The sequence below is a fragment of the Podarcis gaigeae genome (genome assembly GCF_964106915.1).
Source record: "Podarcis gaigeae genome assembly, chromosome: 16".
NCBI classification, from domain to species: Eukaryota; Metazoa; Chordata; class Lepidosauria; order Squamata; family Lacertidae; genus Podarcis; species Podarcis gaigeae.
Window position 1 is genome coordinate 15,843,913 of NC_139693.1, and position 27,512 is coordinate 15,871,424.

General features: G+C 50.3%; 2 protein-coding genes and 1 long non-coding RNA gene across 6 annotated transcripts in view; 1 reads left to right on the top strand and 2 right to left on the bottom strand.

Annotated features, from left to right (window-relative positions):
• ATG2A (autophagy related 2A) overlaps window positions 1–9,864 on the bottom strand; it is a 36,892-nt gene extending 27,028 nt beyond the window's left edge. Inside the window, exons 1-10 of the mRNA XM_083716381.1 lie at window positions 9,554–9,864; window positions 4,192–4,354; window positions 3,917–4,069; window positions 3,649–3,751; window positions 2,858–3,029; window positions 2,545–2,691; window positions 2,143–2,239; window positions 1,706–1,867; window positions 1,102–1,244; window positions 418–493 (exon numbers count right to left, since the gene is read on the bottom strand). Of these exons, the coding sequence (XP_083572507.1) occupies window positions 418–493; window positions 1,102–1,244; window positions 1,706–1,867; window positions 2,143–2,239; window positions 2,545–2,691; window positions 2,858–3,029; window positions 3,649–3,751; window positions 3,917–4,069; window positions 4,192–4,354; window positions 9,554–9,724 (1,387 nt within the window). The 5' untranslated portion in view covers window positions 9,725–9,864. The remainder of the gene's footprint in view (window positions 1–417; window positions 494–1,101; window positions 1,245–1,705; window positions 1,868–2,142; window positions 2,240–2,544; window positions 2,692–2,857; window positions 3,030–3,648; window positions 3,752–3,916; window positions 4,070–4,191; window positions 4,355–9,553) is intronic.
• On the top strand, window positions 9,066–17,614 carry LOC310833782. Of its 4 annotated transcripts, none has more exons than XR_014558924.1 (3): window positions 9,066–9,306; window positions 12,967–13,162; window positions 17,192–17,614. It is a non-coding gene; the product is annotated as an uncharacterized lncRNA (long non-coding RNA). The 4 variants fall into 4 exon arrangements; XR_014558925.1 differs by lacking the exon at window positions 9,066–9,306 and adding an exon at window positions 9,992–10,092; XR_014558926.1 differs by lacking the exon at window positions 9,066–9,306 and adding an exon at window positions 10,759–11,046.
• LOC310833714 (solute carrier family 22 member 6-A-like) lies at window positions 15,917–27,143 on the bottom strand. Its single transcript, XM_083716477.1, has 10 exons — window positions 26,452–27,143; window positions 25,031–25,134; window positions 22,873–23,027; window positions 21,862–22,030; window positions 21,285–21,408; window positions 20,153–20,265; window positions 19,446–19,660; window positions 18,953–19,061; window positions 17,763–17,966; window positions 15,917–16,441 (listed from the first exon to the last, which is right to left on the bottom strand). Exons 1-10 carry the CDS (start codon window positions 26,866–26,868, stop codon window positions 16,360–16,362), a joined length of 1,692 nt encoding a protein of 563 aa, XP_083572603.1. The 5' UTR covers window positions 26,869–27,143; the 3' UTR covers window positions 15,917–16,359.
• Window positions 27,144–27,512: the final 369 nt, after the last annotated feature.

Here is a 27,512-nt window from a genome sequence, read left to right on the forward strand (position 1 = left end):
TTTGGTAGCCTTCATTTGACCGAAAACCAGGACAAGCTACACCTCTGTAGTGTCACAAGGAATGATGGCTTCCTACCTACAAGCGCCTCCCTCTCCCTTTCCTCTTCCCTCCCTGTTCTCTTCCCCTTGTGTGCCATGTTCCTTCGGATTGTAAGCCTGTAGGCAGGGACTGCCTTGTTCCGACTGTATGTTAGTTAGAGCATTTGTACCCTACTCTGGGAGCCTTTTTGGCAGGGTACAAATGCTCTAACTAACCAACCAACCAACCAACCAACCAACGAGTCCTCCCTTCAACACCAGTGGGGGGGAAACACCCCACGGCTCTCTTGCGCCCGTCTCCTCTCTGGCACTACTTGGGCTTATCAGCCACAATCCCACCCTCACCCTCCCACCAATTTGCAATTTAAACCATCTTACTTGGTATCTTGTTGAGGCACGGCAGGGTGGCAGCAAAGGGTGACCGTCCGTAACGCCTGGGACTGCTCAACATCAGCTGTGCAGGGGGCGGGCGGAGTGGAGTGGAGATGAAACAAAGGTGGAGAGTTGAGAACAGGGCAAGTAGCTCTGGGAGCAGAGCAGGCCTACCGGCAAGGCCATTGGGCAGAGGAAGGCAAAAGCCTCAGACAGCAGTTGCTGAGGGACGGCAGCAGCACAGCCTCCTTGGCGGTTCCCCTCTGTGACGTGCAGAAGCAGGAGGGCCCTGCACCCCCTAAACTAATCCGCAGCCCTCAGGCATGCTGGGATAGGGGGTGCTAGCCTGTTGCCTGCACTGAAGTCTGAATCAGCTCTCAGTCTGGCCAGCTTCTGAACATGGAGGGGGGGATGCGTCAGTCTGTCCTTTGTCTTGGGCCAGCTGTGTTAAGTTGCCCCCTGGCAACTCAGGGGGCAGCACTGAAGCTGTGTGCCTGGGCAGCTGGTGATGAGATGGGATAGGGAGCAAAGGAAGCCCCCCCCCCCAACACGAGGAGGCCTTCCCCTGGGTCCTCCTGCCCAAACTCCTCAAGCACCCAGGCCTCAGGCATGACCTGTCCAAGCCCACCGGAAACTTACCCAGGGTCACCCCTCCCTCTGCCGTCCCCCACAGCCTGCTGGGGCTCTTACCCCTGGCGCGAAGGGCAGAGCCTGTAGGCGGCTGGAGCCAGCGTCACTGTGCATGGAGGAGTCCAGGTCGATGTCAGAGAGCTCGCTGGCTGAGCGCACGGAGGTCACGCTGCTGGTCATGGGAGCCATGGAGAAGAACATCTCTGAAAAGGAAGGGAAAGTTGGCCAAGGAGGGGCAAGAAGGAGAGGGCGGGCCTAAAGCAGCCACCAGCTCAGTCCCGTCCGTCAAGGGGGCCAGTTTACGCGCCAAGACCTTGTCCGGAAACCAAGCAGGAATCAAGTGGGGCTTTATTTCATGGTCGCTCAAACATCAGTAGGCAACAGAAGAAATAGCCTTCTGCTAATTGAATCCTTTCAAGAGGGGAATGCAAGGGATTGAACCTGGGCCTGGTAGATGTACCCAGGATGAAGAAGAAGGAGAGGTGGAAACATAGGAAGCTGCCTTAGGTCCCTGTTCTGACTTGGTCTATCTCACTCAGTACTGCCTGCACTGACTGGCAGCAGCTCTTCACCCTCTCTGCCTGGAGCTGCTGCTATTGGGGATTTGACACCTGGGATCTTCCTGCATGCAAAGCTGCTCCCCCTGCCCCCCGGCAGCAGTCACCTCCATTCTCCAGCCCGACGCAGGTCTCCATCCCCTCCAGGCGGGTGGGGCCAGCCCCTAGCCCTGAGTGCAGCTGTTGGCTGAGGTCCTGCTCAATCAGCTTCAGGTCCTCTGAGTCAAGGGGGCGACTCTTGCTCAGCTGCTCCTGCAAGAGGCTGGATTCTTGGGGGGGGGGGAGAGAGAAGAGAGAAGAGAATTAAGGGAGACCTGCAGGGCTGAAGAAGGCTCACCTGTTCCAGTGCAAAAGTTGGCACCTCCTCCAAGGAAGGAAAAAAGGCGTGCATGGGTTCAAATGTGCTATCCTGACAGGCCTTGCTGGGCTGGACCAAAAGAGCCACAACAACCCCATCTCTTCAGGGCAGGAGGTCAAACCTCTTGTGGGTTTGCACGGTGCTCTTTCTCCATCTCTCCTCCCACCCACGTTGCACAGAGCTCACCAGAGAAGTTCAGGGAAGACAGAAGATCTAGCAGGTATAAGATCTGTTGGGGGGCAAGCAGGAGGTGCAGTGACCCCATCTTCCCATCCAGTTCCAGCTGTGCAGAGAGAGGGGGAGAAAGTTCAAAACATGCCTCCTCACGAGCCAGAGGCAGCCTCTGTTGGTAGGCCCCCTCTTCCTCGCGGGAGAAAGAGGCAGCCCAACCACCTACCTGTGCAAAGGCAGCCAAGACATTGGGGGGGGGGCGCCTTCTTTAAACTGCTCCGCTGGGGGGGGGGTGCAGCTGCCTATGCCTCAGCAGAGCAGTCCAACAAAGCTCCCCAGCTCACACAAGGCATGGCTTTCCCATGCATCAGCTATTCGCCGGATGGCTGCAGAACCTCAGGCACCATTTTAACTCACCTTGGGCCCAGGAAAGGCCTCGTTCTGCTTCAGCTTGATCCTCATCTCCGTGTATCCAGAGCAGCTGCCAATCTGAAGCAGAGAGCTAGGGGAAGCCTCCTCCTCCTCTGCCTCCTCCGCCTGGGACTCTGAAGACTCGGCAGCACCCTAGCGTGGAGGGGAGAGACGAGGCAGTTCTGAACACAGGGAAGCCCGCAACACGCACCCTCCTCACCCCTCGGTGGATGGGAAGCCCAAGACGGACAGAATACTTTGACACCCATGAAAGTCAAGTCCCCCTCTACCAAGGAAGGCCCCCGCCAGGGGGCTGTACCTTTGGGACAGGGGACGATGGCATGTGGCCGCCCGCGCCACCCGCAAACTCCTCATAGTAAAGCAGGACCCCGCTCAGCTGCAGGATTTTGTGCACAAATGGTGGAGGCTGGTGGATGTCAACAGTGATTGCCTGCCCAGGTTCCTTCACGGCTTCGTCACAGTAGTCCAATCTGGTGGGGGGGGAGGGAAGAAATGAAGACAGCAGACAGCCAAAGCATCAAGAGCTCAGCTGGGGGCAGAGAGGGAACAAGCAGCCCTCAAGCGACCCCTTGGTGATGTCTGAGCAAGCTCTACCTACCCAGGGAAATCCCTTCAGCTATTCTGTCCTCCTTGTCTTCTCTCCCCTCTCTACCCCAAAAGGACTGTATTTCAAACCAGGACCTTTCTGAATGTCTGCTTAGTCTTGAGAGGTCACCCTCTGTTCCCCCGCTGCTATAAATGTGCTGTTCAGCCACGTTAAAATCATATACACACATCAGTTCCTGCTATTTATGCTGAAAGGGACAGCCTCTTCCACAGGCAAAAGAGCACAGGGTTTGTATTCAAGAGAGAAGCTTTGGCAGGGCTTTGCAGGATGGAGGAATCCTGGGGTTTTGTACAAAAAGTGAGAGGGAGAACCCTGCAGGACAAACCAATAAGGATAGAGAATGGCCGGGGACAGAAGAGAGAGGCGGGAATAGGAAGCCAGGTGGGGAGGGGGACAGAATGGAGGGGTTGGAATCCTGAGCAGCAGGAGCTCCTCCCCGTCCCTACCAATAAAAAGCACCTGAGCACCTTAAAGCCAATTACCTTTTGATGTGCATCTCAAGGGCCACACTGCCCTGTGAGCCACTGGGCACATGCTCCACACGTATCACAGTGTCCAAGAAGGTGACTTCAATCCTTCGCAGAACTGGCAGATAGCAAAGGAGAACAGGGGGGTCAGGAGGCTGGCAGGCAGAGAAGGACAAAGGGGGGGACCTCCCTTCCTTCAGTCCTGCCTGCGCCCCTTCAGCCTGCACCACCAAAAGCTCTTCCAGAAGAACGGCCACCCATTTCCCCCTGCCCAAGGACTCACCGGTTTCAATGGTTTGGGCAAACATTTCGAGCCCCTCCAGGGGCTGGGGGGTGTCCGAGGGCTCCTCGGCCTGCTCCTTCAGGCACTCCTGTGCCAGCTGCATGCTGGTGGTCATGCATGATGCCCAGCTCTGTGACTCGGAGCCAGGGGCAGCTGCAGGAGGGCAGAGGGAGAAGAGAGAGCCACCAGGTGAGGCAGGCAGGAGGCTGCCCACTTGCCCACCCCCAGCTTCCAGATCAGTACTGTCCCCTCTCTCCCTCTCCTCCGGTTCTCACCAGTACGATACTTCGGCCGGCACGTGATCTGCAGGCCGCTCACTTCCACGGTGCAGTTCTCTGTGACTAAGGCGGACCAGGGGATGGTGACAGCGATGCTGTCAATGAAGCCGTCGACGATCTCCAAGGGGGCTCCGACGGACTCCAGGAACTCGTTGACGGACTGAAGCAGACAGAGAGAGAGACGGGGCTGGGTTGAGGGAGCAAGGACTGGCCCCGTGAAAGGCTAACCAGCTTCCCATGGATACAGTTTCAGGGATACAGCCCACAAGTATTGAGTGGGGTGCGGGGGGAGAAAAAGGATTGTGGTTATGCAGCAGGGGGGTACAAGTGGGGTCCCATAGAAGATGTGCCCACACAGCACCGGAAAGGTAACTGATTCCATAGCTAAGGGCTGGGGAATCCTCTTCCAGCCTGAGGGCCACACTCCCTTCTAGGCGACCCTCCAAGGGCCACATGCAGAGCAGGCGGGGCCAGAGGCAAAAGTGGGTGGGGCAACAAATGTAAATTTTACCTCTGGGACACACCTACTTGCACACCGTTCTCCATCCAGACAAGCACAAGACATGCTTAGGGTTCATCTCAGTCAGGCAAGAATTCTCAAGATTGGGTGAAGCAGACCCAGTGAGGGCTATGGCTTCAGAGAGGAGGGGTGGCCTGAGGTTAGATCTCCAGCCCTGATATAGTGCCATCACTTTGCCTGCTGCTTTGCAGAGTCCCTGCCCCAAGGAGCTTACAATCTAAAATCTGACACAAGGGAGATCTGACAGCTGAAAGAGAGGAAAGAGGAGGCAGACAGGCGTAGGCTGTGGAACTCCCTCCCCACAGAGGTGTGTCTGGCACCTTCCAATATGCACCTCTTTGCCCTTACCTATGACACCTGAGGTATATCTTTTTAGGACCCACCTTGTTTCTGCAATTGTATGTTTTTTAAGCTGTTTTAAATACTGTGTTTTAATGGTGTAACTTGACCTGAGACCTGAGGGTAAAGACCCAGTAATTAATAATAATAATAATCAGGATGCATATGTGGTTATTTCAGTTGCTGCATAAGGGCTATAGAAAATGGTTCATGGGAAAGCTTGGTTCTGAAGAGAGATTCGATCACACAGGTGGTGTGGGAGGCTGTCCCAAAAATACAGGGACAGGGCAGAACATTTTGCAACCACACTTAAGAATATTGTTCACAGTTCAGATTGCATCACCTAAAAAACAAAGCTATTGTAGAGCTGGAAAAGGTTAAGAAAAGTTGAAGGGGATGGAGCAACCTCCCCTGGGAGGAAAACATTGCAAAAGTTGGGCTTTCCAGTGTAGAAAGAAATGAAAGTAAGCGAGGAGGACATGGTAAAGGTGCATAAGATTAAGTGCAGGGTGAAGAAAGTGGATAGAGTTTTTTTTCTCCCTCTCTCCTTTTCTCACCATAGCAGCAGAAGTCAGGGACATCCAGTGAAGCTGAATGTCCCTGAGATTCAGGACAGATAAAAAAGAAAGTCCTTCACACAGCGCACAGTTAAGCTATGGAGCCCCCTCCTGCAGCAGGCAGTGGGGCCACCAACCTGGATGGCTTTAAAACAGGATCTGACAAATTCATGGAGGACAAGGCGGCTATCTGTGGCTACCAGGCATGAGGGCCAACGCTCTGCCTCCAATGCCAGAGGCAGTCTATCTCCAAATGAAAGTCACACGAAAGCAAAGAGTGTTGCTGTTGCACCCAGCTTTGCAAGCTTTGCAGAAAAATCTGTGTGGCTACTGTGAGAACAAATGCCTGATCCAGCAGGAAGGCGGTCTTCATGTTCCTATGTTATTATTCTCCTGACAGCAGAGATGCCCTGGATAATTCCCCTGCCCCCCCCCCCCAAGCAGGCTTTCCTTGAGAGAAAACAGGCCGGGACTTCTGCAGCTGTGAGTCTAGCATCAGCCATGCTAGTGAGGCAACAGCAATGACGTGGTGAGGAAGCATGTGAGTCCAGGAGACAAACAAGCCAGAATTCCTCAGGCTACTTGATACCTCCCATCCTGTCTTGCTGCTCCAGGAAGCTGCTGAGATCCACCGGGCAAGAACCCCCCTAATCTCTCTATCACACACCTTTGGGGGCACTCCCCTGTCTAAGGTTCCTTTGGGAGGGAGGGCTGGATATAAACAAGAAGAGGAATTTGAGGGTTGCAGGATTGCCTCTGAGCCAGAGGAAACTGCCCCAGCAGGGAGCAGCCACATCATCCTAATCCTGTGTCCTGTACTGAAACAGAGGCGGAGGGGGCTTCATTCTAGATTGCACCCTAGCAGGAAGATGGGGCAGGGAGGGCTGTGAAGCAAGTGGGAATAGGGCCCCAAAGGACCTAGGCCTCCCTAAGCCACCCAAATTCTGCTTGGGCTAAAAGAGTCAGGCAAGCTCCCTTCAGCACAATCTTGCGACTTCTTGCAGAAAAGCTAAGAATAGGGAGGAGGAGGTGTGGGGAGAAACTGGGGGAAAGATGTGAAAGGACAGCAGGGGAGCAGGAGGCAGTGACTTGCGAGGATAATTATAGACAGCTGGCCTTTCTCCAGAGCAGGATAGTGGATCACAACACCAACAGCCTGGGGAACAGCACCACCTCCCCACTCCATCACAAGACAGGCCAACGACAAGCCATCCTCCCCATCTGGAGATGTGGGGTGGGGAAACCCACAGATTTGCCACCAGGACTGCAACTATGGCCGGGTGGCCAAAGGGTCACAAGGGGAGTGATCTCACCTTGCCTGCTCCATAGACTGGCAGAGAATTGCCAGGGAATGCCTGCATGCAGAGCTTCCTTTTAGGCAGATCCCAAACACTAACTTCCTTGTTTACATGTCCCCTTTCATTTGAAAAAGAATGAGACGGTTCTCACAATGTGCTTCCAACAAGATGCCCATTTGCCTGAGATGGGAGCAAACAATGGCTGAAGGCTGGTCAAAAGCCAACCTACATGAGCCTCGGGGTCCCTTCCAATGTCACCGTTCTGGGATTCCTGCCTTTAGTGGCCGCCTTATCTGGGCTTCCTATCGTAGTGCAAGCTTTCCCCTGTTTAGCACTTGAGAAGCTGGGCCATCTGCACTCACGCACCCATTGTTCATCCCAAGCCCTCCATCACAGCCCACAGCCCCAAATGCCTCTTGAAAGGCTGGAGCGAAGCGGGCTGCATTACAGGCCAAGACACGTGGTTACAACAAGGCAAGATAAAGTGGAGGTGGAGAGGGGCAATTAGGGTGCTGCCTCATGCCAAGCACAGTACAGCATTGTCAACCTGGACAAGCAGTGGCTATCAGGCAGGAGTCTTTTCTGGCGCTACCTGGAAATGCCAGGGATTCAACCTGGGAGATTTGGCATGGTAAGGAGGAGCCTGGCCACCCAGCTGCCGTCAATCTGCCTAAGCCCCATCCCCAGTTATCAAAGGGTCAAATGGCCGACATCACTGAAAAGAGGCCAGAAGGCTGCCCCACTGCCACTAAGCAGGGCATGGAGCAGGAAACGCCTGGCCAAAGCTCAACCCAACAACAACCTGTAGAGGAAACCCAGAGCACATTCCTCCAGGAGAGTGCCCCACTGCAAGGGAGGTGGGGCAAGGCCAGCTCTGACACTGGGCCCAGGGAGCAGCATCACTCAGCAAAAGACATCAGCTTGCATTCGCTCCCCCCAGCACTGCACCTCCAAACGGGAGACACGGCACGTGGCTTTCCAGATGTGTCTGGATTGCAACATCATTCCTGGACATTGGCTTTGGCGATGGGAGTCAGGAGTCCAAGGCCACTGGGAGGGCCCAGAGATGCCCCACTGCCCTAGCCACAAACCCCATTCCTGTCCAAATACAACAGGCACCCACTATATCAGCAATTTCTAGAAAGAGTTGAAGACATTTTCATTCAACAAGCATTCCCAGCTGGATAAATGGGTAATTACCACTTTGTTAAACTTTTAGTCTAGCTTTAAATGTATTTGTTGTTTTTAACTGTCTTATGTAATTATAATAATACGTAATAATAACAACAACAATCCCCGTGCAGTAAGGCAGGCTGTCCTTCTTCCTGCTCAGAGGATAATCTGGCATCGTCAAGACAATGGTTACATGTTGAAATGCTCAAACTGGTTGTTGACCTACCTGTTAGTTACCTTATCGAGAACTCATGTGTTTCTAAGAGGAAGTGTCTCCCTCCCTCTCTCAACAACAGCAACAATGGCTGGTGGCACCTTAATAGTCTAACTCTAATCAATTGTATTATGACAGAAGCTTTTGGCATACAAATGCATTATTAATACGCATAACAATTTCCATTTTGCACAGAATTCTAGACCCAAGGAACTGAAAAATATGAAGCTTGTCATACTATACTAAGGCTCAATAGAAAGTATTTTTTTTCCACCAACGTAGGAAAACAAAACTAGGCCCAAGTAAAATAAAGAGAAAACCCTGCTGGCTCCCAACATCATTCCACAATGGGGAGTGGGGAGACTCACCCCACACCTACCCCAACCCCAGCTAGAGCAACAAACATAACTCTGGAGGGAAAGCCCACACTTTTAGCGGGGTGCTTCCTGGAGCCCACTGAAGAAGAGGCTTAGTGTGTTCTACAGAAAGCCAGTGTGGTGGTGTTGTATTCTTATTAATTACCCGCTATTCACCCTTAAGGTCCCAAGGCAGGTGTCACCATTAAAAATGTAATGTTGAATGTCTAGCTAGGACTGGGAAGACCCAGGTTCAAATCCCAAACCAGACACAAAGCTCACTAGGTGGCCTTACTCCAATGCACACACCTTCCACCTAACCTGCCTCACAGGGTTAAGACAACATGGAGTGGGGAAAGACAACATGGGGTGGGGAAAAACTTTTGGGTCTGTCACCCCATCTCACCAGCACTCACACTCCCTTTCTCTAAGCCTAACCCTGCCTTACAGGGCCATTGTGAGGATAACATGGGAGGCTGGAGAGACATGTGAACTCCTGGGCCAGCCACCCCACCTGAGGTTTGCTGCGGGCAGGAGGAAGTGCCCCAGCGATGCCACCTTATTCTCCTTGGGAAGCCCAGTTGGCACGACATATTATGGGGCAGATATTTATAACTCATAACAGGAGGTCGCCTGACCGAGGAAGGACAGCCAGGTAGGCCATGACAAGCGGGGCGGCTGCGAATGGAGAGCAAGAGGCAGCCCCTCCGCTCAGCCACAGCCACCTGCAGAGAGTGAGGGGATGGAGGGCTTTACCGGTGGGACTGCCTGCCTGCCTGCCTGTCTGGGGTACCCTTCCTGGCCTGCCCTTCCTCCCACTCCCGGGGGTGGGGAGACCCATGAAGGCCGGGCTCGAGGCAGAGGCGGACGGGGCACCCTCCCTGGGGCTTCGTGAGCCTCACCCAGACGTCGAGGTGGATGCGGCTGAGCTTCCCAGCGCCAGCGTAGAGGTCGAGGCTGAGCTGCTCCAGCCCGAGCCGCTCCTCCAGGAAGTGTCCCAGGTAGTGCTGCAGCAGGTACCGGCAGGCGCGCTTCTTGATCGAGCTCGACCACGGGAAGAACCATCGCGACATGGCCGGCCCCGGCGGCCTCTCGCCCGGCCGCCACGATCACTTGACGCCCCGGCTCCGCGCCCGGCTTCTTTGGCCCCCTAGGCCCGGCCCCGCTGGCGGCCCGGCGCGCTCATTGGCCCCGCCGCCCTCCTGCGCTCGCCTCATTGGCTCGCCGAGCAGCAGCGGGGGGTGGATGACGTCGCGCTCGGGGCGGGGATAAGACGCGGAAGGGGGAAGAAAGGAAAACACACAACCCCCCGCGGGGCGTGATATAAGTCCCCGTTGTGGGCGAAATAATTCCCCTGTATTGCTATACAAGAGAAGCTGACAGAGTAACCCGCGCTGCTTTGTGGATAGGCAACTTCCGGGAACACTTCCCACGCTATACTGTATGTATTAACATCCATAAAGGATGTAAAAATCAGTGAGGGTTTTTCTTTATATTGGTGTGCTGCTCCCTCATAGCAGAGGTACGGTATAACATAGTTTAACTATACGCTGCGTGGAGAAGGCCTTTCTTTTCTCTGCCCTGAACCTTCCAACATTCAGCGCCATTGTTGTTGTTTAGTGGTTTAGTCGTGTCCGACTCTTCGTGACCCCCTGGACCAGAGCACGCCAGGCACTCCTGTCTTCCACTGCCTCCCGCAGTTTGGTCAAACTCATGCTAGTAGCTTCGAGAACACTGTCCAACCATCTCGTCCTCTGTCGTCCCCTTCTCCTTGTGCCCTCCATCTTTCCCAACATCAGGGTCTTTTCCAGGGAGTCTTCTCTTCTCATGAGGAGGCCAAAGTATTGGAGCCTCCGCTTCAGGATCCGTCCTTCCAGTGAGCACTCACGGCTGATTTCCATAAGAACTTCTTACAGTCCATGGGACATTCAGGAGTCTCCTCCAGCACCATAATTCAAAAGCATCAATTCTTCGGCGATCAGCCTTCTTTATGGTCCAGCTCTCACTTCCATTCATCACTACTGGGAAAACCATAGCTTTTACTATATGGACCTTTGTTGGCAAGGTGATGTTTGCTTTTTAGGATGCTGTCTAGGTTTGTCATTGCTTCAGCGCCATTGGATGTCCTCAAATTCTAGGGCTCCGAGAGAGGGAGGAAAGCTTTTCTCTTATCACCTTTTCCCACCCCCCTGGCGGCATTTCTGTCAAATTTTGCCTTGGGAAGGAAAATGGACCGGAAACAGGAAGTTGTCGCTTTAAAAAACAACGCGGGAAACAGAAGCCGCAGCCATCTCTATCATAATCCCCATCTCTGATCTGTAACTGCAATAAATTGATTCATTCATCGCTTGCGGGGAGGGAGTTTCTGTCAATCGCCTCCGGTCACCTCTTGGCTGTAGGCATAGCCAGGATATTTATTTTAGGGAGGGGCAGGTTTTATAGGTTTTTTTGGGGGGCGCAGAACCGACGCAATTGGTCAGTTAAGTATTTTTATTTCCTCACTTGATTTAGAGGGGGGGCTGAGGAGGAAGCCAGGCAGGGCAGGGGGGCAAGCTGTGTCCCTCCCCATCAAGTAAGGAAATAAAAATATTTAACTAACTGACCAATTGCGTAGGTTCTGCGCCCCCCCCCAAAAGCAGGAGCTGTCACGTGAGGGAATGGGGTGTCCCACGAAGGCTGCCTCTTGCTTGCGGGTGTAGAATGAGGGGTGCAGCGTGGAAGGAAGAATCAGGTTTATGAAATGGGCCCTTCTGAAGGGGACGCATTAAAAGGATCCCTTTTGCCGCAGCCACGTGGCGTTTCGTCAGTTGCCACTAGCCCAGTGTTTCCCAAACTTGGGTCTCCAGCTGTTGTTTTTAGACTACAGTTCCCATCATCCCGGATCACTGGTCTTGCTAGCTAGGGATGATGGGAGTTGTAGTCCAAAAACAGCTGGAAACCAAAGTTTGGGGAACACTGCACTAGAAGCTTCCTGGAATATTGTGTAGGTTTTCTGGGGGAAGGACTGTGTCCTTAATTCAATTCCCCCAGGAAAGTTGGAGAGAGCAATAAAATAGCTTCCCCTGTCAAACAGTAGTGGTGGCACCATGGGTAAAAAAAGAATATAGTATGCCTTATAAATAGGACTAGGACTAGGGTGGGTGGGGAAGCCTTGTCCTACCTGTTTTGTATGAAAGGGGGCGGTGCTCCCTTTTCTAAATGTATTTCCTCCGAAGAGTCTTTTTAATTTGAGGGAGTTAATTTTCAAGTAAGCAATTTGGAATCACGACAGACTTTCTGGATTACGTTTCACCTATAATTTGTAAGTGGAAAGTGCTTTTTCTTGAAGGTTCAGCAGTTGGGTAGGGAAGCAAGCTGCTTCTCTTAGGGGGCACTACATAAATTTCAAATTTCACAGGGATTTATGGTGCTTATGATTAATTTTAATCTATAGACCATTTACTACCTGCTCGTATACGCATTATGAGTAAAATAAGTAATTACTTTATGCCAGTGAGTAAAAGAAGGAAGGCTGAAGAGGCAGCAGAAAGTATTGAATCTACTTCTGATCCTTTAAAACATCACATTTTAAACACCCTTTCTTGTTATAAATACATAACAGCAAAAGTGTTTTGAACTGCTTATAAAGTTGCCAAAGAAAATCAAGCATTTAACAACTTTGAAGATGAAATAAAGTTACAGGAACTTAATGACCTAGATATGGGGTGTATCCTTCATTCTAAAAATGCTTGCATCAATATTGTAAACCATATTGCAGATGAAATGAGAAAAACATTAATAAGCAACATAGTGAACTCTTAAGAATGAAATGTCCTTAATTATTGATGAATCGACAGCTGTGGGTAACAGAACAACTTTGATTGTTATTGTTCGCGTAGTTCTTCCCAAAATTTTGGCTCCAATAAGTCTCTTCCTAGATTTGATTGAGTTTACAATATACAACAGCAAGATGAATTTTAAGCTCATTAATCACTCATCTATGAAAGTCTGAAAGAAACTCTTAGAAAGTGTATACTTGAAGGAGATGATGCTGATTTGCCTGGATGTGCCAAGGTTTTCAATTTCAAATATTGGCTTAGAAAGCAAAAAACCTTTGGTGAAACTGAAATCAGAAAACTAGCACAAAAGTTTCACTTAGATGAAACGGAAACAATTCATGGCTTTCGTGAATATCTTCAAGAAAATGTAGTCCTGGATGAACTACTTCCTCTAAAGCACGCTTTAAGCACAATTTTAATATCTTCAAGTGAATGTGAAAGGATTTTCTTAGGTGAATCTTACAGTAACTTCATCAAGATCGTCTCTGTTTACACAGACAACTTCATCACTGATGTTCATCAGGATGGTAGGACCTCCTCTTACTCGGTCCAACCCTACCAAATATTTGGCACCATGGCTGCTACAAGGCCATCATTCTGCAGTTGATACAAAAAGCAGGAAGCTATCTAGAAAAGACGAGGGTACATCAGAGGAGATGTGAAAAGTCTGGCGCTTACTGTAACAACTTCATAGTGAGTAAAGGCACCTTTTTTCTAGAAAAAAACACTCCCCTTTCTCCATGCAGGATTTTATAAAATTCTATAGTGTTGCCTCTTACTTTTCATGTTGCTCCTCGCTCAGTTCATCTTGCAGACTCCCCTTGCCGGGCTGCTCTAAAGTTCTGCTAGGCCTAGTTCAAGGTGTTACTATCTGTATATATAAAGCCCTTAACAACTTGGCGTCGGTTTATTTGTGAGATCGCCTAACCCCACATATGCCCACTCAGCTTCTTAAATTGTCAGAACTGTCAGTGGCACAGGTGCCACATAATACCCCTCTTGCATTTATAAGAACTCGGTCTTTTAGTGTGGCACCACTTACCCTCTGGAACTCCCTGCCTATTGATATATCAAGCAGGCACCTTCACTGTCCCCATTTTAGTGCCTGCTAAAAAGATTTTCATTTAAGCAAGCCTACCCCAGTTTTTATTGGTGATAGTTAAGTGATCACTGTACTGAAGCCATGAGGTTCACCAGGGCTGTCAGCTTGACCAGCTGGACAAAGACCAGGGCAACTGGGAAAGAGGTTCTCTGCAGCCCACAGGAGAGGAGAGACACCAGCTCGGATTCTGCCCTCCCCCAGTCCTCCAGTTTTTCAGCTCATGTTTACTCTGGTTCTAAGCAGACTGGTAACTTTCCCAAGTAAATCTTTGACCAGCATCAAGCAGGGAGGGCTAAGACCAGGCCTAGAAAGGATAATAGGCATGGTTCAGTGGATTTCTCAGAAGGATTAATGGTTCTAGAATGTTAAAAATAAATGAAAAATAAATAAAGCCTCAGACAGAGCTCTGTCTATGTCTTCCTGAAGATCTAACCTTGCAGATTTGCTTTTTGGTCCCCATATTCCTTGGATCATCACCCTGATGAGACTGTATAAAACTTCTTGTTTGGACATCAATAGGATCCACTCTGCTTAGATTTTGTCCCAAGGCAATCAGAGACACAGAATTAGGACACCATTTAGCTTTCCAGCTAGCCACCCCCCCTCCTGTGATAGCAGTATTTAATTTTTATAAAGCACCTAAAATTTTTGAAGCTCTCTACAGAGCCAAGACAGGACTCGGCTACTGACTCCCAGTCTAATAGAAGCAACATACAATGAACAAGGAAGGTAGAGGAAAATGAGTGTTAGATGTAAGTGTTCTTTTGTGGAGAGGGAAGGCCAGTTGCTCCCTGCTCCTTCTCTGGCTAGTGGATGAGGTCATACTGGTCCCATCATTGCCTTAATGTTCCTCCTGGGCAGTGAGGGAAGCAGCCTTCTGCGTGGGCTTTGTGCCACTGACCAGTGGCAGAGGACATGTAGTGCTTCCCTTCAGTTCTGCAGCTCCTCTTTTTCTTTTGTTTAGAGGTATGAACAGGGTTCTGCATTGCTACCTTTGGCTACTGTCTTCCAGTACTGTCTTACTGAGGACACCTGAGATAAGGGACTCATAACACTCAGCAGGTGAAACTTACAAAGGATCCTTTCACACACTGACAATTTAGCAGTGCCTAATCCTTGCTAATCTGCTTTAAACTATAAATGGAATAGCAGCTCTGCTTCCAGACTTCTGGAACCCAAATAACATTTTGTAGCCAATTATTTCCCCAGCCCCAAATGTTGGGGGGCGGGGAGGACCCTGATTTTCATTGGGCAACCATTGTGTTAAGTACTCCCAGTCATGAATCCCTGACCCCTGATATTGTTTGGAAAGTGAAGGGGTTAAGTGACAGAGCTGATTCCTAGAAAGAAGAAACAGACCACAGAGAGAAATGTCTAGAGCAATCTATGTGGGCCATAACTAGTCAGATTTTCTGAGCTCAGTGAGGAGGGAGAACTGAAAACGTGAGAGGGATATGCTTTGTTCATGATGTCGTGCAGATGCCCTGTAAAAAGGGAGTATACAAAGTGTGACTATTCCACAGCAAATGCCCATTGTGGAAAAAGCAGCAGTGTTTAATGTTACTCAGTTCTAATGCTCTGTAGTTCCCCAATTTTATGCTTTCCCAAGAACTCGGCATCACCACCAGGTAACAAATGCAACTGTTTATTTATTAACAATCAACTATCAATAGACACAAAATAAATAGTGCTCAGGACTTGTTCTGGAAGCAAAGCCTCTGTGCAGAGCAGTCGTGCAAGCAAGTCAAGAAAGGTTGGCTAATCTGTCAACCCAGGGGGGAGGCCTCTCTTCTTGTATTCCTCTGAGATTTGTCTCCCCCAGGCAGGTATGTGTAGAGTCTTGGGGTTGTTCCAGCGGCCTTTCCATCCATCGGTCAGTTTCAGGGATAAGTCACACCTCCCATCCCACCAGTCTCTCGAATCCCAGACTGAGAAAATTCATCACAGTCTTTCTGCAATTTCCACATCCAACTTTCTGTCCCACCAACGACAAAAAAGTGGTCTGCCAACCAAGATGGAGAAATAGTTGGGCAGGGCTAGTTATGACAAGGGGAGTGTATGTGAGAGAAAGGCAGAGTGCCCGCTTTGATGCTTGCTGAATCATTATTATCTTTAAATACAAACCATAAAACTGGCAGCAATAGCATCACCGTTGAAAGTTTTAAAAAGCTGGAGTGAAGAAGAAGAAGAAGAGTTTGGATTTGATATCCCGCTTTATCACTATCCCAAGGAGTCACAAAGCGGCTAACATTCTCCTTTCCCTTCCTCCCCCACCACAAACACTCTGTGAGGTGAGTGGGGCTGAGAGACTTCAGAGAAGTGTGACTGGCCCAAGATCCCCCTCAGCTGCATGTGGAAGAGCGGAGACGCGAACCCGGTTCACCAGATTACGAGTCTACCACTCTTAACCATTACACCACACTGGCTCTCTGGGGAGGTATTTGCTTGGCACCACAAAGGTTACAAAGCAGGGGCTTGCCAGGCCTCCTTGGGGAGAGAATTCCATCAATGAGTGGCCACCACTGAGAAGGTCCTTCCTCCAGTCGCCTCCCACCTCACTTCAGATGGAGGAAGCACTCGGAGGGGGGCCTCAGGCGGTGAACTCACTTGCACAGGTGGGCAAGGAGGCAGAAAGGTTCCATTTCTCTCTGGGATATGGATGTCCGCAGCCTAATTGTCCCATGCACTACAGAGTCCCTCAAAAGAGGCTGAGCTCCAGTAAGGAATCTTGCTCTGCCTGTCCAGGCTGGCTCCCAGAGAACGATCCTGTTTCTCGTACATCTGAAGCTCAGAAGTATGTCGACCAGACGACTTGAGCCCTGCTCTTCTCCTGCGTCTCCTTGAGAGCTGCTTTGGGTTTCCGTCTGGCTCTAGGAACATGACATTCAACAGTATTAAAAGCAGATACTCCTATTGGTTAGAGGAAGAGAAGAAGAGGAGAGGGGAAAATGCAGCCTTTTGGGAAGGGAAGAGAATATGAACAGAGCTGCGCTCGATGCGCATGAAGGAAGTATGTTAAAGTGAGGTGCGGGGAGAGGGAGAGAGAATCATTTTGAAATGAGACAGGAAAGAGCATGTGATCGGAAAATCGGAAGAGACCAAAGCAGCTGCATTTGGCCCCACAGAAGCAGCTGCGGACAGGAGGGAGGCGAGATAACACATTTTATTCCCATTAACTGCTCATTGAAGTGCAGAGCACCAGCTTTTGTGTCACATAGGACTCTTCCTCCAGATTGGATGTTCAAGGTTGATAAAACAACAAGCTTTCTCCACCATAGGAAGAAGGGAGAGGGGCTTTGATGATGATTATTATTTGTTGTCGGCTGCTATTATGATTGTTACTAAGACTGGTGTGTTTGGCTAATACTGGCTGTATTGAGTAAGGATGTGTAATAAAGAAAGAAGAAAGCCCTATTAAAGGTGTGGTGGTTGGTGAAAGGGAAAGATTGTGAGAACAGGTGTGTGGGGGTAGAAAGCTTTTGAGAAATTGATTAGTGTTTAACAGTATACACAGAGAAACATTTTGTCCGGCTGTATATTGATACAATTATTGCTGTAAAAGGATATTGTCTTGTACTGGATATCAATGGCCTTGGATTTTCTTTCTTTCTCAAACTAAGAACTTAAGAGCCTGCTGGATCTGGCCAAAGGGGGCCCATCTAGTCCAGCATCCTGTTCTCACAGCGACCCACCAGATGCCCATGGGAAACCTGCAAGCAGGATCCAAGCACAAGAGCTTTCTCCCCTCCTGTGGCTTCCAGCAAACTCAAAAGCATTGCCGCCTCTTGATTGTGGAGACAGAGCTGAGACATCATGGCTTGCAGCCATTAACAGGTCTGTCCTCCATGAAACTGCTGGGGGGCAGTGGAATTACCTAGGGAGGCACTAAGAGGGCAGTGGGGGGTGAGGCGCAGGAGGCAAGTATCAGATTTCAAAAAGTTGGCGTCACTGGATCAAGTCCATCCATTTTGTTGAATTAATTAAAGCAAATAATTTAAATTGGATTTTGAATAAACGTGCAATTGTTACTACTTTGAATTTTATTGCATTGCTATCTTCTTTAGGGGGTCGGCTATTCTGAATAATGCTTTCTGCCTAGGGTAGGGTAGAGGGGCACTGGTTTATGGGATGAAGCAGGTGGTGGCACTAGACACCCCCCCACACACCTAGAGGGGAGAAAACAAAACCCACCTTTCTTCCACTTCTTCTACCGTATCCAGCAGGGGAAGGTTGTGTATCTCAGGAAGGAAACCGGCAGCAAGGCCAGAGACTATGGGAGTGATGCCAAATATCACCAGGGGCAAGAAGGGCTGGAAGTCGCCGGCCGTCAGCACCCCTGGGGCCACAATGCCACCCAGACGGGCCATCACCATGGTGAAGCTGGTGCCCGTTTGCCTGCCAAAGAAAAGAGCAGGGGTAAGATCTTGACAGAGCACCTGCCTCTCTTGGGATTTGAGGCTCTCTGCCTGCAACGCTTTGACATGCACATATCAGAATTAGATGATGATGATAATGATGATTAGAATTTATATACCGCCCTATACCTGGGGGGTCTCAGGGCGGTTCACAGAACAAAATCAAGATATGAAACCACAAAATATGTAATAAAAATAAAAACAACCAACGCTTTCTCAAGGCTAGGGTTGAGTAACATCCCTTTTCATGGATTTTCCATCTTACCCCTGATTTATTATTATTATTATTATTATTATTATTATTATTATTATTCTATACAACTTTTAGAAGGAATCTGAAGGCATCCCTGTATAGGGAAGTTTTTAATGTTTGACGTTTTTCTATGTGTCGGAAGCTGCCGAGAGTGGCTGGGGCAACCCAGCCAGATGAGCGGGGTACAAATAATAAAATTATGATTAAAATTGTTTTTGAATACATCAAAGGCCTTTTTTCTGACAGTATTCAGAACTGTACAAAGTACCAGCATTCATACAAACCTATCCAATTTCAGGGGTTTGGACAACACCACTTTGCGTCCCTGTATCTCTTTTTTTGCTGCCTGTGGCAGCCATTTTGTGGTGGCACCCTTGGTTTTTGTCAGTATCCCGCTGTCGTTTTTTACTCAAAAAAATGCTGAGTACATTTATAACCATCCTCTTCTCCAAGAATCTAAAGGTAACATGGTTCTCTTCCACCTGTCTTTTGTCCTTTGTGAGGTACATTAGGCTGAGATGTGGCGATTAACCCAAGGTCACCCAGGAAGGCTGTGTGGAGGTTTGAGGAGGGGCCTCCCCAGTCCAAGGCTGATACTCTAATAAAACAGGGAGCAGGAGCAGATTCTAAGGGGCAGCCACAATTTCCCAGGGTCAAGATCCAGTTCACACATGCACACACTTTTTTCATCCTTGCCCAAGTGCTGAGCTCACCTCACGACAGTTGGGAAAAGCTCCCCGCCATAGAGATACAGGCACATGGAGGAGGCCGCCAGGCAGCCTTTCCCCAGCACCACAAGGGCCAGGCGGCCTGTCAACATTTCTAGAAACAAATAGGGGGGAGAAGAGGAAAAATAGGTTAGAATCATGATTCTAGAGTTGGAAGGGACCCCCACAGGAATCCGAATCAAGCGAGTCAGAATTCTTGCTCCATCCTCACAGGAAGACACATCCCAATTGTACGGTGTGGCAGCAGTGGGCACACAGACCCCCACCCCAGACCCCTAACCCCACTCTTTGGTAGCCAAATCTCTGTCCCCCAGCTTGCACAGGGTGAGAAAGCCAACCCCATGGTTTTCAGAGGCTCTTGCTGCAGCATCCTGTCCTGGAACATCTCGGCTGTGAACTGACCGCTCCAGAAGAGGCCTCCCCAAGGGTCATTGGGGGGGCTCACACCCAGCCCCTTCAGCCACAGGTTGCTCCTTACCAGAGGGTACCGCGAGGGTGAGCAAGAGGAAAACTCCAGCCAGGATGAGGGAGAGGCTCTGGATGGTTCTTCGGCCGAAGAATGCCAGCAAAAGGGCGCAGCCCATCTTGGCCAGCAGGTCAATGGTCCCGAAGAAGAGCTGGACGACAAAGACATCCAGGCCAAAGACAGAGAGGTCCATGGAGAGGCCAAAGTAGGCCAGGTTGATGGAGAAGCTGTGTGGGGAGGAGGAGGGAGGGGGTCAGAGGGAGGCTCACCCCTTGCATTGAGATGGACAGCATTCTGGCAGAGTCGCCAGAGATATGCAGCGGAACTTTGGGAGGTCTAGTCCTCTCATTCTACATCAGTGGTGGAAGACCTCCCAAAGTCTGCATTCCCCTGTAGGCACCCCTTTGGGGTCCACATGCAGTTTGTTTGTAGGCAGGGCTAGAGGCAAAAGTGGGCAGGCCAGCTGGATGTGGCTATTATTTTTGTATAGGGGGCTGCATTGCAGCTATGCCAAGGCCAGAGGTTCCTCCCATTTCTCCATCCATGGATGTAAAAGGCATCATCACAGATCAGGGACATATTCAAGCTGGGAGAGGGGGAGTCCTGATGCCTACACATGGCCTGAGGCTGCCCACCCTTCTTCTGTATCTGCTTCTGCCCCCTACCCCACCTGTTGTTGTTTTTTTGCCCCAGCCCATTCTGGGAGCCTCTTGGGGTACCTTATCAACATGAGGCAGCAAGAGATGCGTCTCAGGGTCGGAGTGCGGAAGAGGTCCAAGCAGGAGTGGGCGCCCCTCTTTGAAGTGCTGTTCACCACTTCGGTCTCCAACATCTGAGGAGGAATAGAAGGCAAGAAATCTCAGTGCACCGGGCAGGGGGAAGAGGATGTCATGGCTGAGACACCACAGTCTCTGTTGTGCCTCATTTCCAAGGGAAAAATGAACCCTGGGTAAGGACCAAGACCCCTGAATCTCACACCCAGGGCCGGATTTAGGTTTGATGAGGCCCTAAGCTACTGAAGGTCATGGGGCCCTTTATATGTACAGCTGTCCTTTGTCAATAACAAATTATTGCTCTTTTTGTGTTGAGTATATGCTATATGGCAATTTATGGACCAAATAGGTATCTAAAGCCATTTGAATATAACAAAATCTGTATTTTATCAAAGTGATTGTTGAACTGAAATACAATTAAGAAGAAGTATATTAATAGTGAAATACAATTATGAAGAAGTATATGGGGGGGCAAGAGAGTGGGGCCCTAAGCTATAGCTTGTTTAGCTTATACGTAAATCCAGCAGTGCTCACACTGCTGAGGGATTGAGGAGGCATGTAACAATAAGTATTATCATAAAAACTGTGAACACACATTTTATTTTCTATCCCCTGTAAAGATTCTTAGTTGGTCCAACCTTGCTGGCATACCTTGGAAAACATTCACTAGGGCCCAAAACCACTCTCAGTGACCCTGCCCCACTTTTCAGGACTATCAGCAACTAAAGATCTATGGGGTGATCTTTGATCTTCCCCTCTCTCCTTTCTCATCTCCTAGGCCAGTGTTCATCTTCAGCCTTGGGTTCCCAGATGTGGTTGGACTACAAAACCCTTCATCCTCAGTGATCTAAGACAATGGTCTGGGACCCAAGGCTGTTCTGGGAAGGTGGGTCCACTGCATTTCTGAGTGTGGTGCCCAGTAGCTGCCCAAACCACACACAAATGTTGAGTGACATTAACACAGTAGGATGTGTGCCCAAAACGTATTTCCACCAGGACCCACGAATGCTCAGCTGCCAGACTGACCCTTGGTGGTGGGTCATGCTGCAACCAAAGATGACCGAGGGACTTCACTCACCTCCAGAACCACGGCCTCCCCTGTAGCCGCCTTCCCATTGATCTTGGCCACACGCTTCAGGTTGCGGAGGGCGGCCTCCCGCTCATTGTTCATAAGGAGCCACCGGGCTGATTCTGGTAGCCACCTGAGGAAGAATCCCAGGACTTGCTTGAAACTGGCCATCTATTCATTTATACGTATTGACAGCAGAAAAGAAGCGTTTCCCACTTTCTGTGCGACAGCCCTTCAGATATTTGAAGATGGCTATCCCATCGCCTCTCCATCTCCTCTCCTCCGAGCTAAACACCCCCAACTCTCTCAACCATTCTCCTCCATTAAGGCTTGGTTTTCAGACCATTTATTATCTTGGTCGCCCTCCTCTGCACACCTTCCATCTTGTCAACATCCTTCTTAAATTGTGGTGCCCAGAACTGGACACAGGACTCCAGGTGGGATCTGACCAAGGCAGAATAAGTGGTAATATGACTTCCCTTGATCTGGACATTCGACTTCTGTTGATACAGCCTAGCTCCTGTGCTCTTTTGCTCTTCATTCCCCTTCTCCATTTCAGCTACAGGGGTTGGGACCCCAAACTCACCAAGAGTAGGCGAAGAAGACAAAAAACGGGGCGGAGATGGCCAGCTGCAGCCAGCGCCAGTCACGGAGGCCATAGGCCAGGCCGGCAAGGAGCACCTGCCCAGCTGTGCTGCTGTAACTCTGTGTGGCCACCACCGCGGCACGATGCTTGGTGGGCACCCACTCCAGGCCTGGGGAAGGGAGAACAGGAAATCCCAAAGTCTGAATATGGAGCTGGACCTGGAGGAACCAAGGCGGTTCAACAATGTCTCTAGCTGTGTGCTTATACGTGGAGAATATTGGTTGGTGGATTTTTTTTTAAATAACAGGTTTATTATTATTACGTATTGCATTTATATCACATATCCAATGCCCTTTTAAAATGTGTTGGGGGGTTATTGGGTTTTTGTTTTTATTTTGATTATGTATTTTGTGTTTTTATATTGTGATTTTATCTTGTAAGATGCCCTGAGACCTGAGGGTATAGGGTGTCTACAAATTTGTTCTTGTTGTTGTTGTTATCAAAGTTCAAGGTGGTACACACTGTTCTCCCTCTCCTCATTTAATCCCCACAACAGCCCTGCAAAGTAGGTTGGGATGAGAGAAGCAGTGAGTGGCCCCCAAAGTGAGCTTCATGGCTGAGTGAGGATTTGAACCCAGGTCTCCCAGGTTTTAGTCTGACACTCTAATGACTACACCACACTGGCTATCTCAAGATGGACAAACATTATGGGAAGCGGCAATTGCTCTGCACAGGCAAGGCCTCAGTTTCAATCCCTGACATTTAATAAAAGTATCAGGTGACAAAAGTGATGGAGAAGACCCTCCTCTGCCCTTGACCCCAGAGAGCTGAGCAGCTGTGGAGAGAGCAATGGGGAAATGCCAGGGACACCCATGGGGGATTTCCCCCACCCCTGAAGCAAAGACCAGCTTCAGCAAAGGCCTTTTCCTCAGAGCAGGGAGGGTGTTGTTCTTCTCCATCCCCTCCATCATCATCCCAGGTTGTCTCCAGGGCACAACCAGTGGCACTCACTGAGGCAGACGTAGTTCAGCAGGAAGCCAGAGATGCCCACGCCGCTTAGGAAGCGGAAGATGCAGTAGGTGGCAAAGGTGGCAGAGAAGGCAGCCCCTGTCCCCGTGACAGCGACCAGCAGCAGCGACCAGATGAGGATCAGACGGCGCCCAAACCTGTACAGCCAAGATGTCAATGGTCAGCTCTGAGAAATGCCTTGTAGGCAGCATGTGGGAAGTTGCTGAACTATTCTAGCTGGTCATTAGAAGAACAACGGTGCCTGAGCTTGATTTTTTCCTCTTCCCTCCCTTTCCCCCTTCCCTTGTGTGCCCTGTCTTTTTTTATTTATTGTAAGCCTGCCAGAGCAGAGACTGATTGCATTTAAACAGTAGCATGTAAGCCACTCTGGGAGCCTTTTTGGCTGAACAGTGGGGTATAAATACTCTCAATAAATAAATAATATTAGGAGGGTTCATATGACTACGAGGGATGAGTTGTGACAGGCCTTGTGTGCTCGGTCCTCCCCTCTCCTCCTCTGGCATAGGCTGTGGAATTGGTACTTTCCACTTCCATTTTCAAGTAAACACAGTTCAGCATTAGGAAGAGCCCTGCTGCCTCAGGTGGTCCATACTTGGTGGGGGGGGAGTGGGCAGAGCAGTATACAGTGGTACCTCGGGTTAAGTACTTAATTCATTCCGGAGGTCCGTGCTTAACCTGAAACTGTTCTTAATCTGAAGCACCACTTTAGCTAATGGGGCTTTCTGCTGCTGCCGCGCCACCGGAGCCCGATTTCTGTTCTTATCCTGAAGCAAAGTTCTTAACCTGAAGCACTATTTCTGGGTTAGCGGAGGCTGTAACCTGAAACATATGTAACCTGAAGCGTATGTAACCCGAGGTACCACTGTATGCCTGTTCTGAACCCTGAAGCTAGGCCACATCCATACCATACATTTAAAGCACTGTTGTGCCACTTTTAAGCAATCAGGGCTACTACCCCCAAAGAATCCTGGGAGCTGTAGTTTGAGAAGGGTGCTGACAGTTTGCTGCTGACAGGAAGAAACCCCACCACCATTCCCCTCACAGAACTACAGTTCCCAGAGTGGTTTTAACATCCAATCCCTCTTCATGGCGGACTCTGGGAATTGTAGTTCTGGGAGGGGAGTAGAGGTTTCCTAGCAACTCTCAGCACCCTTAGCCAACCACAGCTCCCATAATTCTCTGGGGGAAGCCATAACTCTTCAAAGTGGCAGGATAGCTCTTTATAGGCGTGGTGTGTGAACATGGTCGTTGTCACTGGCCCTCTGGTATACTGAAGGAAGTTGACGTTAACTGGCAGCTGGCAGCCTGCTTAGCTTTCATTCCTGGAAGAAGAAGGGGAGCCATCTTGTCCCTGGTCTCAGGCAACATCATTTCTTGGGCTGGCCCTGTGGATCACACTCCCTAAGGCACCTGACTGGCCCTGGTGGGAGCAGCATGTGGGACTAGATAGGCCTTTGGACTTAAATGACCCAGTTGCAGGTCTCGCATTGTTCTGCTCTTCCTGTCAACCTAATACAGTAATGATTAAGTGAGGCTTGTGAATCAATTACAGGCCCATCAAGCAATGCTGCAGGATTCCCACTGCTGGGTTATTGATGCCACTAGGGAGCCTGTGGCCCACTGAGTGTGCCTGCACCCCAACTCCCACCAGCCCCAGACCCACAGAGAACAACAATGGGACCTGCAGTCCAGAAACACACCAGTTCCCCACCTCTGACACAGATTGTGATTTGGAGTGTTATGAGGAGCAAGCTGGATCCAAAGGGCCAATGTCTGGGAGAGAGAGAGACTTGTAGGAACACAAGAACCTGATGGATCTGACCAGTGGCCAGTGGCCTCACTGGGAAAACCTCAAGCAGGATTCGAACACAGGAGCAACTCTCCCCTCCTGCTGTTTCCAGCAACTGGGGTTCAGAAGCATTGCTGCCTCCACGGTGGAGGCAGAGCATAGCCGTTGTGGCTAGGAGCTGTTGACCGTCAGCTGAATGGTCTCTTTGAGTCCAGGAGAGGTAAGGATTGTGTGTGTGTGTGTGTGTGTGTGTGTGTGTGTTACAGTTATTCAAGCCAACAGATCCAGAAGGAGTGGTTGGGGTTTTTGAGGGTTCAAGAACAAGGTGAGGTGAGCAGGCTGGCTTCTTACCTGTCGGAAAGGTCTCCAAAGATGAAGGCTCCCACCAGGACCCCTCCCATGAAGAGGGACTGAGCCAGGCTCTTGAGGGGTTGTAGGTGACAGACCAGATCCCACTGCAGGGAAGAGATAGGGAGACAGATTTAGTGAGGCAGCCTTCGGGGAGGGGGAGATCAGTGAAACATGAGGTGTCATACTGGTCTTTGTGGGACGCATGCAATGGAGGGGAGAGGGTGGAGACTGGGGTGAAAACCCCCAATCAAGTTCTTATTATTATTATTATTATTATTATTATTATTATTATTATTACCTGCCCTTCACCAAGTCCCAGAGAGGGTTGCAACAATTAAAAACTCAGAATGAAAAACAGTTAAAACACATTGCATTCACAATACTGTAATAGGGTGGGTCCTGAAGGCAGGGTGGTGTAGTGGTTAGAATGTTGGACTAGGACTCGGAAGAGACAGGGGTTCAAATCCCCACTTGGGCTGTGAAGTTTACTGGGTGTGTGGCCCTGATGGAAGGCAGACACCTACCTCACAGGGTTGCTGTTGTGGGGGATTAAATGAGGGGAGGAGAACCCTGATTGCCAATTTGAGCTCCTTGGGTAAAAATTGAGGGATAAAAATGAAATAAAACAAATAAACAAAACACTGGTGTCAAAGGCCAGGGTAAACAGGTGCATCGCCTCCTGAGTCATTTCAAAGCTGCCTCCAAGATGGGCTCCCAGGCTGCCTTGGCATCTGATAGGCTTCCCTCCTTGTCTGTTGTCACCTGTCCTGCAGTCTCCCTGTGACATGTTTTGAGGCCACCCATATTTGTCATTTGAAACTGGGTCTTGCCTGGGGTTCCAAAGTGAGTGTTGGGCTAGAGACAGGGAGGCCTGGGGCTATTTATTTATATAGTGGCACAGCAATAAAACTGCTATCCTATTCGCAAAGCTAAGCAGGGTCCGGTATGGTTTCAAATTGGATGGGGAGCTGCATGTCAAAATTCCTGCATTGCAGTGGGTTAGACTAGATGACCCTCAGGGTACCAACTCCCTTATTCTATCCCATATTGTTTAAGGAGCTCAAAGTGGCCCACATACTTCTCCTCCCCATTTTTGTCCTCATTTAATCCTTACAACAACATCCTTCTGAGGTAGGTTAGGCTGAGGGGCAGGGACTGGCCTGAAGTCACCCAGTGAGCTTCACGGCCAAGTGGGGATTTGAACCCTGGTCTCTCCCAGGTCCTAGCCTGGCACTCTAACCACCACACCACCACTAGCTCTCACATTGGTTTCAAATTCCCATGGAACCATGACGCTCACTTGAGCCATCCTCTCTCTCCACTTAACTTACCTCACAGGGCTGTTGTGAGCATAAAAAGTGGGGAGAAGCCAGGTGTGTTACCCTGCCTCTTCAGAGGAAGGGTGTTAATGTTATCCATACCTCGGTGACGATGGTGGAGGTGAAGGTGCTGCGGTCATACTGCCAGCCGTCCTGGCATGGCTCCAGCTCAGGGTTCCTATCCTGGCTCAGGGAGCCATTGGCGTCAAGGGCCAGCCTGACGGCAAAGCGGTGGCACCTGTCCGGCCAAACACTCTGGTCCAGAAGAAGAGGGTGACCGTGATGGGAGGTGTTGGCCGGCGACGGCAGGCGACATTGGTGCTCCGGGGAGGCGGCGCTGAAGTTCTGCACCAGGTTGTGACTGGCGAGGAGCAGGACTGGCAAGGTGAGCAGCAGGACGGAAAAGAACTGGAAGGGGCCCATGCTGCCCACTTTCTCCAGCAGGTCCCCAAAGGGGATAGCAGCTACGGGACCCTTGGGGCAGAGGGAGAGGCGACGCAGGCCTTTGGCAGGAGACATCCTTCCTCTTGGCGTTACCTTTGTCTCAAGCGCAGGGTGCCCTTTTATGCCAGGAGGAAGGATGTGGAGGGAGGTTGGGGAGGTGGGTTAATCAGTCACCACCAGACCATTGGGGTGGCTGTGGCTAGGACTGTGCGCATGGGTGTGTATGTGTGAACAGATACCTGCTCTCTTCATGGTCTGCAGCAGCATGCAGTGCCCAGTTGCTGAGAAAGATGCAACTAGAGTAAAATTGTAGAGTTGGAAGGGACCCCAAGGGTTGTCTAGCACAACCCAATGGCAGTGGCGTAGCGTGGGGGTGCAGGGGGGGCCGGCCGCACCGGGCGCAACATCTGGAGGTTAGGGTTAGGGGGCGCAAATCCACGGGTTAGGGGGCACAAATTAATTGCCTTGCCCCGGGTGCTGACAACCCACGCTACGCCACTGCCCAATGGCCACATTCACATCAAGCATTTAAAGCACCATGATACCACTTTAAACAGCCATGCCTTCCTCCAAAGAATTCTGGGGGCTGTTGTTTGTTAAGGGTGTGGTGAGATTTCTTCAGAGACCCCCCTATCCCACCCCCGGAACTACCATATTTTTCGCTCTACAAGACGCACTTTTTCCCTCCTAAAAAGTAAGGGGAAGTGTGTGTGCGTCTT